This window comes from Scyliorhinus torazame, chromosome 10, assembly GCF_047496885.1.
Source record: "Scyliorhinus torazame isolate Kashiwa2021f chromosome 10, sScyTor2.1, whole genome shotgun sequence".
NCBI lineage: Eukaryota > Metazoa > Chordata > Chondrichthyes > Carcharhiniformes > Scyliorhinidae > Scyliorhinus > Scyliorhinus torazame.
Window position 1 is genome coordinate 182,745,773 of NC_092716.1, and position 16,991 is coordinate 182,762,763.

At 43.5% G+C, this 16,991-nt stretch overlaps 1 protein-coding gene across 2 annotated transcripts in view; it reads left to right on the forward strand.

Annotated features, from left to right (window-relative positions):
• LOC140384410 (uncharacterized) overlaps positions 1–16,991 on the forward strand; it is an 85,913-nt gene that overhangs the window by 50,021 nt on the left and 18,901 nt on the right. For both annotated transcript variants that reach the window (XM_072466089.1, XM_072466090.1), the window contains exons 4-8: positions 5,513–5,626; positions 8,420–8,842; positions 9,083–9,463; positions 9,689–10,000; positions 14,304–14,621. In XM_072466089.1, the coding sequence (XP_072322190.1) occupies positions 5,513–5,626; positions 8,420–8,842; positions 9,083–9,463; positions 9,689–10,000; positions 14,304–14,621 (1,548 nt within the window). The remainder of the gene's footprint in view (positions 1–5,512; positions 5,627–8,419; positions 8,843–9,082; positions 9,464–9,688; positions 10,001–14,303; positions 14,622–16,991) is intronic.

Below are 16,991 nucleotides of genomic sequence, written 5' to 3' on the forward strand. Positions count from 1 at the left end.
TGCAGTCCAAGGCTTTGAGTGGCGCACACTGTCTTGGCTGAGACTCCATCTCAGACTCCCTGACCTGTGTTCTCAGTCCTGCATCACTGGCCTCCCTGCAGCCTTGGCCTCTGGTGAAGGTGGAGGCATCTTCAGAACATGTTTCAGGTGAGGACTACCAAAATGCAAATAACTTTGTTAGAGAAGAAAATATTCACACATAGGCCTTTTTGAGTGAGTAAAGAAGCATTTTATTATATCAGATCTGGGAGAAAGATTTGGACGCTCTTTCTCACTTGAGCTAAGGTTCGCATTGGGTTAATATACAGATTCAAGGGGCGGAATTAGTTGCATTCTCATTTACATACAATCAATCAACTATATTCGCGTCACAATTCATTACATGCCGTCAATCAATTTTCTTAGCATCCAGTTAAAAGCATATATGGTTAAAGTGGGTGTTGTCTCACCAGCTCCTAACTTCATGCAAAAGTCACTCAAGACTAACATAAGGATATGTCCTGTCTGCAGCTGGGGACCTTGAGCTATTAAGGATACATTGTGCTCCTTGTTCTGTGAAGCTATTATCAGCGGCTGTTGAAATACTCCCTATACATACCCACGCTTGATTCTCATGAGGTAGTTTACACAATTTGTAACTTATTGTTCAGGAATGTGGCTAGTTCAGCCATTTTGTGTCTTTAGTATTGCTATCTTAGCTAACAGCCATTTTGTGTCCTTTCTAATATTAACAAGCATTGTGTATACACTATCTATTCTTACAAATTGCCTCTTCTACACGCATCTAAGCCAATGAGTACCTTTTGTCTCAGCAGAACTATTCAAAAGTAATAAAGGAGCAAAAATGTAGTTACAAAGCCAACTAGAATTTATACCATTGTCCAGTATCAGAAAATGTCCCCCAACAACTTAATGATGACAAAAACAACATTAAAAGTAAATGTTAGCTGGGTTGGCATTGTTGATTGTTGTAAAAACCCATCTGATTCAATAATTCCCCTCTTAGGGAAATGTTAGAGGAGTTTCACAGCTATTCAACTACAGTGTATCTCACTCCTCTGACTGACCAGACAATGCTGAGTTCTAGTTCAAGATCTATAGCAGCCTCCACACTTACAAGTAATTTGTATATAACAATAAAAAGTAAAAATTTGTTCTAAGGTAATCAATATCCAATTACAGCTATAATACTGATTACTTGATTAATATCACGTGAGTATTCTTAAACTAATTACAAACTCTCCATGTTTACGCGGTTACAATAGCCAATCACTATACAAAATTAGGTTATTCTAAACTATCCAATCATTAAATAACACAGACACCCATCTGTGGGTCTTTGACTGTTATCAGTTGATTATGAAGTCGAGTGGTCTATCAAAGTTGCTCTTTGACTATTATTCCCTTATTTTTCTGCAATCCCAGAGGATTAGTTGAGGCTCTGCAGCTGCGTTGAATTTAACCCCTTCAATTACACCTTCAAGAATGAAATCTGGCGTCCTTAACTGATCTGGCCTACTTGGGAATCCAGAGCCACAGCAATATGGTTGACTTAAATGCCCTCTGAAATGGTCACTTAGTTGTATAAAATTCTATGAATCCTGAAAAGAATGAAACTGGGCAGACCACACAGCATCAACCCAGGCACTATAAACAACAATGGCACCCTCAGCCCTGTCAACCCTGAAAAATCCTCCTTATTAACATTTGTGGGCTTGTGCAAAAATGAGGAAATCCAGCTCATAGACTAGTCAAGCAACTGCCTGTCATAGTCGTACTCATGGAATCATACCTTGCAAGCACTGTCCCATAAACCTACATCACCATTCCCAGGTATGCCCTGTCCCACTAACAGAGCTGACAATGTCATCGTACACAGTCGGAAGGGAAGTGTCCTGGGAATCCTCAACACACTCTTGATCCCATAAGATCTCATGGTGTCAGTCCAAACACCGGACAAGGAAACCTTCTACCATGCCTACCTCCCCTCCCTGTCTCAGCTGCTGAATTGGCATGAATCCATGTTGAACACAACTGGAAGAGGCACTGAAGATGGGAATCGCAACAGATATACTCTAGCTGAGTGACTTCAATGTCCATCACCAAATGTGGCTCACTAGCAGCACTACTGTCTCAGCTGGTCAAGTGCTAAAAGATATAGCTACCTGACTGGATTGGGAGCAAGTAATGAGAGAACCAACAAGAGGGAAAAACCTTCTTGACCTTGTCTTCGCCAATCTACCTTTCTTAGTCGTCTCCGTCCATGACAGTATTTGCAGGAGTGATCACCACACAGCACTTGTAAAGGTGAAGTACCGTCTTCACATTGAGGATATCCTCCATAGTGTGGCACCACCACTGTGCTAAATGGAATCGGCTTTGACCAGATCCAGCAGCTCAAATTTTGAATTCACAAGGTTCTGTGGGCCGTCAGCAGCAGCAGAATTATGTTGAGACTACAATCTATAATCATGGTCCAGCATATTCCCATCTACCAATACCTCCAGGTAGGGGATTGACCCTTGTTCAATAAAGAGTTCAGATGGGCATTCCAGAAACAGTACCCAGGCATACCTAAAAATTAGGCATCAATAGGTGAAGCTACAACACAGGAATACTTACATGCAGAAGCAGTATTTAAAGAGACTGGGAATGTTTGGCACAGGGCTAAATCGCTGGCTTTTATAGGAGACCAAGGCAGGCCAGCAGCACGGTTCAATTCCCGTACCAGCCTCCCCAAACAGGCGCTGGAATGTGGCGACTAGGGGCTTTTCACAGTAACTTAATTTGAAACCTACTTTTGACAATAAGCGCATTTTCATTTAATTTCAAGAGTTAAACAATCCCAATACGAATGGCTCAGACCTAAGCTCTGCAGTCCTGCCACAACAGTGCAAAAAACAAGCCTTTGTAATCATCTTCAGCCAGAAATGATGGGTGGATGATCCATCTCCTGCCTCCTGAGGTCCACAACATCACAGATGCCAGTCTTCAGCCAATTTGATTCACTCCACATGATGACAAGAAACAGCTAAACGCACTAGATACTGCAAAGACAACCATCTGGTAATAGTACTGAAGACTTACACTCTGGAACTTGACACACCCCTAGCAAAGCTGTTCCAGTACAAATACAACACTGGCATCGACCCGGCAATATGGGAAATTTCGCAGGTATATCCTGTCCATAAAAAGCAGGACAAAACCAACTCACTCATTACCAACCCATCAGTCTACTCTCGAACATTAGCTAAGTAATGGAAAATGTTGTCACTGGTGCTATGAAGAAACGGCACTTACTCCGCATCCCAGAGTACTTAAGGAAGTGGTCCTAGAAATAGTGGACGCATTGGTGATCATTTTAGAGCATTCTATAAACCCTGGAAGAGTTCCAATGGATTGTAGGGTAGCTAATGTAACTCCACTTTTTAAATAAGGAGGGCGAGAAAACAGTGAATTTTAGACTGGTTAGCCTGGTGGTTGGGTAAATGTTGAAGTAAATTATTAAGGATGAAATAACTGAGCATTTGCAAAGTGGGGACAGGATCAGTCCAAGTCAGATGGATTCACTAAAGACAAATCATGCTTGACAAATCTTTTGGAATTTTTTGAGGATGTGACCAGCAGAGCGAACAAGGGTGAACCAGTGGATGTTGTGTATCCGGACTTTTAAAAGGCTTTTGACAAGGCCCCACACAAGAGATTAGTGAGCAAAATTAAAGCTCATGGTATTGGGGATAATGTATTGACTGGGATAGAGAACTGGTTAGCAGACAGGAAGCGGAGAGTGGGAATAAACAGGTCCTTTTCAGAATGGCACGCAGTAACTAGTGGGGTACCGCAGAGTAGTGAGACCCCAGCTGTTCACAATATACATTAATGAATCGGATGAAGGAATTGCATGCAATATTTCCAAATTTGCACAACACCAAACTGGGTGGCAGTGTGTGCTATGAGGAGGCTGCAAAATGGCTGCAGGGTGACTTGGACAGGCTGGTTGAGTGGGCAAATACTTGGCAAATGCAATATAATATGGGTAAATGGGAGGTTGTCCACTTTGTTGGCAAAAACAAGAAGGGAGATTATTACCTGACAGTTAATGAAATGAAATGAATGAAAATCGCTTATTGTCACAAGTAGGCTTCAAATGAAGTTACTGTGAAAAGCCCTTAGTCGCCACATTCCGGGGCCTGTTCGGGGAGGCTGGTACGGGAAATGAACCGTGCTGCTGGCCTGCGTTGGTCTGCTTTAAAAGCCAGCAATTTAGCCCTGTGCTAAACCTGCCCCTGGGGAGTGCAACAAGACCTGGCTGTCATGGTGGAACAGGCAGGCAGTGAGGAAAGCTCATGGCATGCTGGCCTTCAGAGCGAGAGGATTTGAGTTTAGGAGTAGGGATGACTTGCTGCAGTTATACAGGGCATTGGTGAGGCCACACCTTGAGTATTGTGTGCAGTTTTGGTATCCTAGTTTGAGGAAGGACATCCTTGCATTTGAGGGTGTCCAGCGAAGGTTCACCAGAATAATTCGTGGGATGGCAGGACTGACAAATGAAGAAAGACTTGATCGACTGGGCTTATACTCACTGTGTTTGGAAGAATGAGAGGGGATCTCGTAGAAGCATGTAAAATCTTGATGGGACTGGACAGGCTAGATGTGAGAAGAATATTCCCAATGTTGGGAACGTCGAGTACTAGGGGTCACAGCCTAAGAATAAGGGGAGGCCATTCAGGACTGAGATGAGGAAGAACTTCTTCTCTCAGAGTTGTGAACTTGGGGAATTCTCTACCACAGAAAGCTGTTGGGTCCAATTTGTTGGATATATTCAAGAGAGAGCTGGACGTAGCCCTTGCGGCTAAAGGGATCAAGGGGTGTGGAGAGAAAGTGGGAGTAGGATATTGAATTTGCATGATTAGCCATGATCATATTGAATGGTGGTGCAGGCTCAAAGGGCCAAAAGGCCTACTCCTGCACCTATTTTCTATGATTCTGTTTCTAGAATCTGGGGCGGGATTCTCTGACGACCCCCCCCCCCCCCAGCTAGCCGCCGAATTCTCCAGCACCGGATATTCGGCGAGGGCGGGAATAGCGCCGGTCGGCGGGCCCCCCCCCCCGGTGAATCTCCGCACCTTTGGGGCGGCCCAATGCCGGAGTGGTTCACGCCACTCCATCCTGCCGGGACCCCCCGCCCCGCCGGGTAGGGGAGAATCCCACCCCAGCTCACTGACACTCAACTTGGGTTCTACAGGGGCATTCAGCTCCTGCTTGCATTACAGCCTTTGCCCAAACATGAATAACAGAGCCGAAATTCATCGCATCCAGTTTTTAAGCTATTGTTTAGAGAGATCATTAACTGCATAGGTTTGTAATTTCAAAATCCTTAAAGACTTATGTATTTTAAATTATAATTTCAAAAAATATAACCGAGAAATCCCTGAACACATTTGGTGCAAGTCACCATTTATTATTACAATTTTAGTCTTAATTGCTTCTGTATTTATGTTTCAACTTTCAGAGCTTGAGAAACCCTCAATACGTGGAGCAGTTGCTGCAAGCGTATTTGCTACATTGCTGGCATGTGTAATATTGTTTTTTGTTGGAAAATACTATTGGTACAAAATTAAAGGAGGTAATGTATATACTGGTGAAATGTTTCAATTTTGCGGTGACTACGTGTATTTGTGCGGACCTTGTTTTTTTTTGGCTGCTTATTGCATGTTTTCCCCATAATATGGAGATGCCGGCGTTGGACTGGGGTGAGCACAGTACGAAGTCTTATAACACCAGGTTAAAGTCCAACAGGTTTGTTTCGATGTCACTAGCTTTCGGAGCGCTGCTCCTTCCTCCTTCCTCTTCATTCACCTGAGGAAGGAGCAGCGCTCCGAAAGCTAGTGACATCGAAACAAACCTGTTGGACTTTAACCTGGTGTTGTAAGACTTCGTACTGTGCCTTCCCCATAATAGCTCTCGTGTGTTTGTGCACCCACCAGGGAATTAGAGAAAGGAACCTGGAGTTTATATTTGGCTGCAATGGGAAATCTGACTGCAAATTGCACCGGGGTGTTGCTACACAAACTAATTTGCATTTTGTCAAATGTAACGTTCCATGCAATTTTGCTTTAAGAAATATTTTTTCATATGCGTAAGCATAGTAACTTAAAATCACCACTAACAGGATGCTGCCATTAAGTCAAACGCTTTAAGAAAATTTCTTCTTGTACTTCAGCATAGTAACATAAATCACCTCTAAAAGGATGCTACCATCAAATCAAAAATACATTCTGCCCATCACATAAATTAATAATATGGTGCATGAATTTCTGTGCCAGTACGATGCTAGGACTGTAGGCCATACACACAGACTGGCTGATTTTATCAAGCAGCTGTTCCCTTCCACTGTTCACAACAGGCAAGGTGCAGACTTTATCGAACTACCCTGTGCTTGCAAAATTCAAAACAGTGTCTAACATTAAATGTGATTCCACGATTGGACATTTGCTAAATAATCCTCAGTGTGTTAGGGATTATGCTGACAACCTGTTTGAGATTGTCAGTCAGGCTCAGTGTCGCGCATTTGCATGTACTGGAGGTGACATGTTAATGCACAGGAATCTGTCCTTTGCAAGCAGATCAAACAGGTACACACATTGCATCTGTTTCAGCTAAACAAAATATTTGACAACCGTTGACCTGTCATCCCTCCAGGTAATGTCTTGACCAATCAGAGTCATGTTGCCTGATATAAATTTCAAGCATTGCTTGTCAGTCACGCTGGTGCATTCTCCCTGGTAATGCCTCTATCACTCAGAGCCTACTTGCCAACAAATCAGCACCCTCATACAGTTATCCTGATGAATTATCCTGATGAATGTAAGATCAAAAACTTTGACAAGACTATCTCTACCAAATGAGTAACTTAGAATCATGAAATGGTTACAATATAGAAGTCCATTTGGCTCATTAAGTCCATTCTGGCACTCTTCAGAGAAATCTAGTTAGTTCCACTTCCTGCTTTTGCCCCTCAAACCCATTCAGAAAGATCATATCTAGCCTGATTGTGGCTTTAACTCTATTCTCCTGCCTGATCCCTGGGGAGTTCCCTCTAGTCCAAGAAATGCCCGTTTATCACAAATCTCTGATCCCTATCACTTAGCCAATTTCATATCCACTCTCCCACTGTCCCATTTATTCCATAGGTTTCAAGGCCACTCATAAGTTGATTATTATAATAATAGCCTTTATTGTCACAAGTAGACTTACTTTAACACTGTAATGAAGTTACTGTGAAAAGCCCCTAGTCGTCACATTCCAGTGCCTGTTCGGGTATACAGAGGGAGAATTCAGAATGTCCAAATTACCTAACAGCATGTCTTTCGGGACTTGTGGGAGGAAACCGGAGCACCCGGAGGAAACCCACGCAGACACAGGGAGAACGCGAAGACTCCGCACAGACAGTGACCCAAGCCGGGAATCGAACCTGGGAGCTGGCACTGTGAAGCCACTGTGCTAAGTGATTTAGAAACATCTTCAGGAAGTTTATATATCCTGCAACAGCCCCATTACCTTTATCAACCCTCTCAGTTACCTTCTCAAAAAAGTTAGTTAAACATAATTTGCCTTTTAACAATTCCATGCCGGTTTTCCTCAATTAATCTACATTTGTCCAGTCAGATTTTGATTTGGAACATTATATCTAAAAGCTTCCCCATCACTGGGGTAAAACATATTAGCCTACAATTGTTGGATTCATCCTTACACCTTTTATTGAATAAGAACATAGCATTTCTCCAGTTCTCGAGCAGCACTCTCGTATTTCAGGATAGAACTACGAAACTCGGTGCAGTTTGTGTAATATAGCTGTCTGCTGTGCGTTTCAAAAATATGCATTTTTTAATACGTCCTACAAGTGACACAATTTTAAATAACTGAAAGTTACTTTTAAAATATACAGAATTGTACACTAGTTTTATTGGTGTACAGTAATCAGTTTCTCCTAAATTAAAAGAAAAATAGTATTCAAAACTTTGAATAAGTGACTATTTGTGTGTTTGTGCCAAAAAAGACTGGGGATGAGAAACATATCAGCCATGATTGAATGACGGAACAGACTCGATGGGCCAAATGACCTAATTCTGTTACTATATTCTATGGTTATGGACCATGGCTAGTTGTGTGGGTGGGGTCGCTTCCAGCACAGAATTTCTAAACCAGCAGAAAAGGTGACAGAAATTCAGCTTCCACGGATTGCAACTTTCACTGCTTTGGCTGATTGGGGGGGGGGGAATAAAACCCACACAACCTTACTGAAACCCCTGTCCAATGTAGATACACAAAGTAACATGTGAGCCTGTAGCTTAGTAAGATAATAAAAAGAGTAAGCAAAAGAGTGTTTAAATTGTCACATGTTATTTTGTTTTATTAGTTGCTCCAGAAATTCCCGAATGCAACATGCCTTCCATCATTCGCCATTTAGAAGAAACCATCGTCAGTTACCAAGTTAATAGATTTAGACCGTGGAATATTAAAATTGATCTAATCTTGAAGAGGAGAGAAGATCAAATCCAAAGAAAAATTTTTGAATGGTGTAGCCCGGAGAACAAAACACTTTCCAAATCAAAATCAGATGAAGTACACCTTCTTATAAATGGCTGTCAAGAAGACCCATCCTTTCAGCCTCTGAAGCCAAAAATTTGTACTAACAAAGATGGAACTTTCAGAGTACGGTGTGATGTCAAAATATATCCTGATTTATTCAGAGATAATGAGGCTGAATTAACTTTTTGTGTTCACCATAAAGCTATTGCACAGCCTGCTCTGACAGTTGTAAAACTGGATGTTAAAGGAGGTAAATCATTTGCATTATTATTTATGCTCTTTGAATCGAGTCTGGATTTAGTTTGTTAATTTGCGTATTTGTATATATGAAGTGACATGCGGTTAATAATAGTAAGGTAGTTCTGCCATCTGTAGTCTCTAAATTATGGAGAATTTAGCCTGCAAAATAATATTTTCTCGCTCTTATTAATGGTGAAAATTATTTTGGTTTAAAGAGATGACATCTTGGTTTTATTTCTTGTTCCCAAAGTCCCACCAAAAGTTTCAAACATTGTGGTGCCGTTTCTCATTCTGCACAATGAACTTGTGGCCTTGACTTGTTCAATCAATGGATTTAAACCAAGACCATTAAAGATCAGATGGCAGCAAAAGGGGAAGAATGATGAGTTGAAAGAAATCGTTGGTTTTGATCAGAACAACAGAACAGTTGTTCCGACTGACAATGGGACGAAGCGGAAGTGTAACCATCACATAAGTGAAGCTGAGTATGAAGATAAATCATATGGCATCAACAGTGTACTAGTTATTATGCCAGATATACTGCAAGATCAGGGCACAGAGTATATCTGTGAGGTACAGCATGAATGCACTGGAAGTGTGGAGAGGAAATCAATAACTCTGAACATTACAGGTATGTAATATTTTCAATGAGTGAAATGTCCCGAGCATGTTTCTCTAATTGCAGTAATTGTGTAACTTTTTATCTTATACTTTTCCCCATTCTGAATTTTCAAAACATAATGGATTAAATGTTCTGGCCATTTGCCGCAGATAGAATAGAATCTAGGCTCCAATATTTCTAACCCTCCTCTGTTAAAAATCTATAGTAAGTTTGTTTTTCCTGTTTCTTATTCAGCCCCTCCAAAACTGGACAAGATAACATATGGTGCAAAAAAACCGGTTGCAGGAGAGCCCATGACTTTGTACTGTCGAATACATTCGTTTTACCCCAATAACATCAGAGTTACGTGGCTTAAAAATAATGAAGAAATGATAGAAGAATCTGAAGAAAGTGAATCAACTCGGGGAAATGATGGCCTGTATTACTTGACAAGTAGTGTGAAGTGTATACCTACCAGAGCAGATGTTGGGAAGAAATTTAGATGCCAAGTAGAACATGAAACCCTAATACAGACATTGGAAGTTGACTGGGAGCTCGATCAACTGGGTAAGCAACCATTCTTACAACCCCCGGAAATCACAAACTAAAATAACCAAGTTCACTGAAAGAAAACCAAATGGGAAAATTACCAAGACTATACTTTTTGTAGCTTTTTCTCCAACATGAATCACTGCAGTGATTTTCTTCTTCACTGCACGAGAAATCACTGTGTTCCTTTTTCTGTATAGGTCTTCTTTCTCTTTATGAAAAGAGTACCCATGTGTTCCCCCCCCCCCCCCTCCCCAAGGGTACCCATGTGCCAATCACATTCACCCGCCAACTTGTCTGCTTGCAGCTCTCTTATATACCTAACTGCCAGTCACACAACTTCTTGCTTAACTTCCTCCTTATTTATAATTCACCCAGGTCACTTGGAGCTGTATTTATTATTATCCAAGGAAATTACAGTGAATCCTTTTACAATTGTTACAGACTATTCACGCTCTTGAAAACAATTACAGATTCCACAGATCTTTCAAGAAATTACAAATTTTCCTTGCGTTCCGTTTCTGGATCAAATGTCCGTTTGAAAAATAGCAAGGCATCTGACAGCCATACTTTGGAATTCATAGATCATAGAATGTACAGTGCAGAAGGAGGCCATTTGGCTCATCAAGTTTGCACTGGTGCTTGGAAAGAGTACCCCACTGAAGCCCACACCTCCACCCTGTCCCCGTAAACCAGTAGCCCACCTAATCTAAAGGCAATTTAGCATGGCCAATCCACCTAACCTGCACATCTTTGGACTGTGGGAGGAAACCGGAGCACCCGGAGGAAACCCACGCAGACACGGGGAGAATGTGCAGACTCCGCACAGTGACCCAAGCCAGGAATCGAACATGGGATCCTGGAGCGGTAAAGCAGCTGTGCTAACCACTGTGCTACCATGCTGCCCACTCTTGCACATTCAAGGTTTTACATTATTTGCATGACAGGTTACTGCAAGCTGATAAGGTAGTGAGAGGAAAAAGGTATCTGGTGCCTGAATGTGCAGGGATTGCAGCTATGTATCTGGCCATAATTTAGCAGCAGCGCTAGCCACGGGCGCAAATCCTGTAATGGCCACTAAATCTCACGAGTGGCCAAAAACGGGATTTGCACTAGCAAAAATCCCACGTGTGATTTAAAAAAAAATTTAGAGTACACAATTCATTTTTTCCAATTAAGGGACAATTTAGGGTGGCCAATCCACCTACCCTGCACATCTTTTTGGGTTGTGGGGGCAAAACCCACAAAAACACGGGGAGAATGTGCAAACTCCACACGGACAGTGACCCAAAGCTGGGTCGGACCGGGGACCTCGGCGCCGTGAGGCAGCAGTGCTAACCACTGCACCACTGTGCTGCTCTCGAGTGTGATCTTCCCCACCCTCAATGATGATGCGTTTGGGTTCACATACATGAAAGGTGTGAATCTGATTTGCAGATTTTATAATACATTTAAATCTGATTTGCAGCCTAATGCCGCCAATTCCACCCACACCGTATGTTCCCATCCACCCAGCGTGACGGCACGCCGGCGCGAATCACTACTGGTTTTCAAAAGTGAAAACCAGATAGTCCCCGGGTGGTGTGGGACATGGCAAGGGGGTGCCCTGGCACTGAGGGTGTCAGTGCCAGGGTGGCAGTGCCAGGTTGGGGCCCTCTGGGGGAGCTCCATGGGGGTGGAGGGGGTTCCCTTATGTCGAGTGGGAAGAGGCTAATGCGTGTGAGTCGGGGGGGGTGGGGATGGTGCCTGCATTGAGTAGGGCCCGGAGCTGTGAAATGGGGCAGTGACCCGATCCTTTTGGTGGGGTGAGGGCTCAGCCCGATGATTGTTTGGGGGGCGGGGGAGGAGTTGGATTGGATTGAAGCCTGTGAAGGGGTTGGAGCAGTGCTAGTGATTGGGAAAAGGGTTGGTGTCAGTGACTGGGAGAGGGGGAGGTGGCAACAGTGACCAAGATGGAGGGGTTGTGGCTGTGGAGGAGATGGGGGGGGGGGGACACTGATGCTTGCATGATGGGGGTGCCAAATCTCCCTTGGGAAGGGGGGAACACCTTAAATATAACTTTGAGCTCTGGGCGCCCTTTAAAAACGGTGCCCTAAGTGTGTTCACCCTGCCCCTCCATTTAGGCCCTGCCCCTCTAGCTGGCGGTGTAATCCTCACCAGCACTTTAAAATTGCACGGAGTGCTGTTAAATCAGGCAAGAAAAGGCGTCTGTGAAACCGGCGAGTTTCACACAGCTTTTGGATGGGAATAGAGGGATACGGACCCAGGAAGTGTAGAAGATTGTAGTTCAGTCGGGCAGCATGGTCGGCACGGACTTGGAGGGCCTAAGGGCCTGTTCCTGTGCTGTACATTTCTTTGTTCTTTGTTCTTTGTTTTCTTACTTGATCCACACTCTGCAAATTTGGGAAAATTGCACCCCTTAGTTTTTAAGATTGAAGATTTTTGACTTGTTCGTAAGACATTGGTGTCGATGAGCGAGTTCAACAAAATCCCATCCCTAATTACTCAGCAGAAGGTGGCAAGTCACTTTTTTAAACTGCTACAGTTTGTCCTTTGTAGGTATTTCCACAGTGCCGTTGGGAAGGGAATTTCTGATTTTTAACTCCCAATAAAGAATGGGTTGGCGAGATATTTGCACTAGCACTAATGCTTCACAGCTCCAGGGTCCGAGGCTCGATTCCTGGCTTGGGTCACTGTCTGTGTGGAACTGCACCTTCTCCCCGTGTCTGCGTGGGTTTCCTCCAGCTGCCCTGGTCTCCTCCCACAGTCCAAAGATGTGCACGTTAGGTGGACTGGGCATGCTAAATTGCCCTTCAGGTCCAAAAAGGTTAGGTGGGGTTACTGGGTTACGGGGATAGGATGAAGGTGTGGGCTTAAATGGGGTGCTCTTTCTAAGTGCCGGTGTCGACTCGATATGCCCAATTGCTTCCTTCTGTACTGTAAATTCTATGATATTTCCAAGTCAGGATGGAGTGTCATTTGGAGGGGGATTGTGGGTTGTGTATTCCCATGCACCTACTACCCTTCTTCTCTTTAGGTTTAGAAGCTGTTACTGAATTAACCTTGGTGAGTTGCTGTAATGCCTAATGTAGAAAGTACACAGCGCTTCACTGTGTGATGGTGGTGGAGAGAATGAATATTTAAGGTGATAGGTAGGGTATCAAATAAGTGGACTATTTTGCTTTGGATGCCATTGAACTCATTGAGTTTTGTTAGAGCTGCTCTTAGCCACGCAAGTGGAGATTATTCCATCAGTCTTGTGACTTGTAGATGGTGGAAAGACTTTGGGGAGATAGAGTACTGAACTTCTAACCTGTTATTGTCACCACAGTATTTATATGGCTAGCCCAGTTATACTTCTGGTTAATGGTTGCCACCAGGATGTTGATCGTAGGGAGTTTGGCAATTGTAATGCTCTGAAATGTCAAGGGGAAGTGGTTAGGCTGTCTCTCGTTGGAGATGATTATTGCCTGGCACATGTGAGGTCTGAATGTAACTTGCCATTTATCAACCCATGAACCCAGGTCTGAATACTATTCATGCCTTGCTGCATGTGAGCATAGAATGGGGTCTGGAGTCAAAGTAGCAGTCTCTGAGGGTCAATCCTTGTCACCTCTGATGTTTCTATCTTCCCGGTGCTGGTTCACGACACATCCAGGAATAGTGATAGAAGAGTATAGAACATTCCCTGACAGCTATAATTCGGAGTATGACTCACCAGCCTGTTGCTTGGCAAACCTGTGGAAAAGCTTGTTCAATTTGGCGCTAGTTCCCAGATGTTAGTCAGGAGGGCTTTGCAGTGTTGACTGGGATGGGTGTACCAGATGGTGAAATTAACAGTGCCATGAATGAGATGGAAATATAAATTTAATGTCACAGTGGAAGAACACAAAAAAGACAAAATAATCGCTTTGTTAATGTTTTGCGTTGGAAGTGTAAATTGGCTGTAATCAATACATTATTGAACTTTTGTCTCATCCATGTTAAACTAAAGATAGCTCCATTACAGGTGTCATGTCTTCATTCAGATATACCCTAATATTTGTGGCGGGTTCAGAGCAACCTAACTTTCTATTGTACGTTTAATTCATTGAGCTGGATTCTTTGGCCGTGCCCGCCACAAGATTGCCGCGGGCAGGACACGGACCATGTAAAGGTCTATTGATCTTGGAAGAGAATTTCCAGAGACAGAGGAAAATAATATTTGATCATGAAATCAATGTTTGACAATTTATCAAGGTGCAGTAGACTTTCTTTAAAAAGTGCAGCATTCATTCAGTTATGCAATCCCATTAACGCTGATAATTTTGTATCCATGCAGTGTCAGCACCAAAGGTAACAGAAGTTATAGCCGATCCTGTTCACCCAGAAGTGGGAAAACCTGTAACACTTTCCTGCAAAGCATTCAACTTCTTTCCAAAAGACAATCAAATATTCTGGTTCAAAGGGTTTGAGAAAACTAAAGATGGAGTTGAAACAGATGATATTCAGTTGAATAGTACTGGTTTGTACTCTCAATGGTCGAAAAGGATATTCATTCCAACTTATTTGGACCATGGAAAAGAGTTCAAAATGCAAATCCTTCACTCTGAAACTTCAAACAAACCTGTCTCGTCCAGTCATTTTCTGAAAATAATGGGTAAGTCAGATTCTAATAAGAACTTCATAGTACCTATTAAAGAATGTTGAATAGATTATTTGGAAATGGATAGATAGGTTTTAAATTGACATGTTTTAATAGAGGTTGTTAGTCAGGCAGGTTAATATAACAGGCGCTACAATCACGTTGGGGACATTGAAAGAGAAATCTGAGCACATTTTAACCAATAGAACTCCATCACAAAATGTCACTTAAGTTTTTTTTATTGATGATGGCGCAGTGGTTAGCACTGCTGCCTCACAGGCCGGTGATCCGGCTTCGATCCCGGCCCCGGGTCACTGTTCGTGTGGAGTTTGCACATTCTCCCCGTGTCTGCGTGGGTCTCGCACACTCAACCCAAAGATGTGTAAGGTAGGTGGATTGGCCAGACTAAATTGCCCCTTAATTAGAAACAAATAATTGGGTTCTCTACATCTATTTTAAAAAACAAATTTGTTATTGTACCAAGAATAAATTAAACAAAGAACATGTAATTATCTACACATATTATGAACTGTGGTTTGCTACTCATTTCCCCCAAGAATTCTATTGTAAGACACAAGAATCTTAAAAGTTATTTACTTCTGTCAGGACACCCCATTAGTGTGCCACAGTCCTCTGGAGAATTCCCCTCAGCTCCAACAATTCTCAGAGAGAAACTTTTTATTTTATCTCTGGACTGTGGATGGTCCAGTCTGTACTTCCAAGCTAATCTGCTTGAATGCTTTATTTGCTGAAAGACTGTAGGGACCACTGTAGATTCTCCCACTAGTTTCAAAGTCAGCAATCTTCCAGTTTCTGTTCCCTCTCAAAATTCAAACTGAGATTTATCCGCATCTGCCTTTCACATGATGAATTATGACATAATTTTCTTTTTACGCAACATACAGTGCAGGACTATTTTACTGTATTCATCTTGGCGGTGAGCTCCAAACCTGAGCTAACTCGCGGAAAACAGCCTGGTAAATCAGAGAACCTTCTAAGTTCCACCCATCTCGATAACAATGTAGCATGCTCTGGGTTTTTCTCAAACCAACCTTTAGTTAACTATCTCTTATTTACAGTTTATTCTTTGATCTGATTACGTAAATGGGTTATACAGCTTAATAAAAGCAAATTACTGTGGATGTCGGAATCTGAAACCAAAGAGTAAATGCTGGAAAATCTCAGAAGGTCTGGCAACATCTGTAGGGAGATAAAAGAACTAACTTTTCGAGTCCAGATGACTCTTTGTCAAAGCGGGTTATACAGCCTTTCGGGGTTCACTCAATGCTTTAAAACTAATTCAGCTTGAATTCCCAAAACAAAAACATTTCTTGCAACTACTCCTAACTGCAAGGATTGCAGACATCAGGGGCTGGATTCTCCGTTCCCCAACACCGAAATCGTGTTCAGCGACGTGGCGGAGAATCCCCAATAACGCCAAAATCAGGGGCGGTGCTGCTTTTGTGATGCTCCGCCCCCTGAAAAGTACGCCGCACACTGTATCCACGACCTCCGTACATTGGCTGAGGCCTGTCCTGTGATGCTCCATCCCTGACTGGCCAAGTTCCCGACGGCGTAGATCTCTCATGATCTCACCCGTCGGGAACTCAGCACGTTGGCTGCGGACTCAGTCCAGCGGGGCCACAGTCGGGGGAGGGTCGATCCCCGGACAGGGGTGAACATATTCGGGGCTCAGGGCACTGTGATGGGGTGATCCGGGGCACGCGAGCCAGTTGAATGGGGGGGAGGTGCAGGAGGATACTATTTTGTGGGCTAGGTCCGCGAGTGGCATCCGTCATGATGCACGCCGCGGCCGCTGCAGATCGCCGCCGAACGCATGCGCGGTCACAGATCCGGCAATTCTCCAGGCCGTATCGGCAGCTGGAGCTGGGTGCTCTACGCTGCTTCCCTGCTAGCCCCCAGCAAAATGGGGGATCGGTGGCCGTTTTGCAGCAGTTTTCCTGGCGTAACCAGCGGCGTGGGGACATAGTCTCCAAATCGGAGAATCTAGACCCTTTTTTCCAGTTCTTTAACTAAGTAAGTGTAGCGCACAAAGACTCACGAGAGACGAATAGAGATGAAGTCGATGAGGCTTTATTAAGCGTGACTTGTTCCCCGCAGTTCAGTAGCAGACTGGCCTGCGGGGGAGAACTCCTGGTTCTTATACTCCGCCTTCAGGGCGGAGCTAGAGGTCAACAGCCAACCAGGACCCGGGATCTGTCAGCCAATGACATCACGGCTTCACAGTCCCACATGACCCCTAATGCATACTACCACATTCACCCCTTGTTAAAATGAACCCGGCGGGGTGGTGCTTCGTATGGTGGTAAGGGTTTACAAGGCTGGTCCTGGGAGGAAAACCTTTGCATGTCATCACAGATTGTA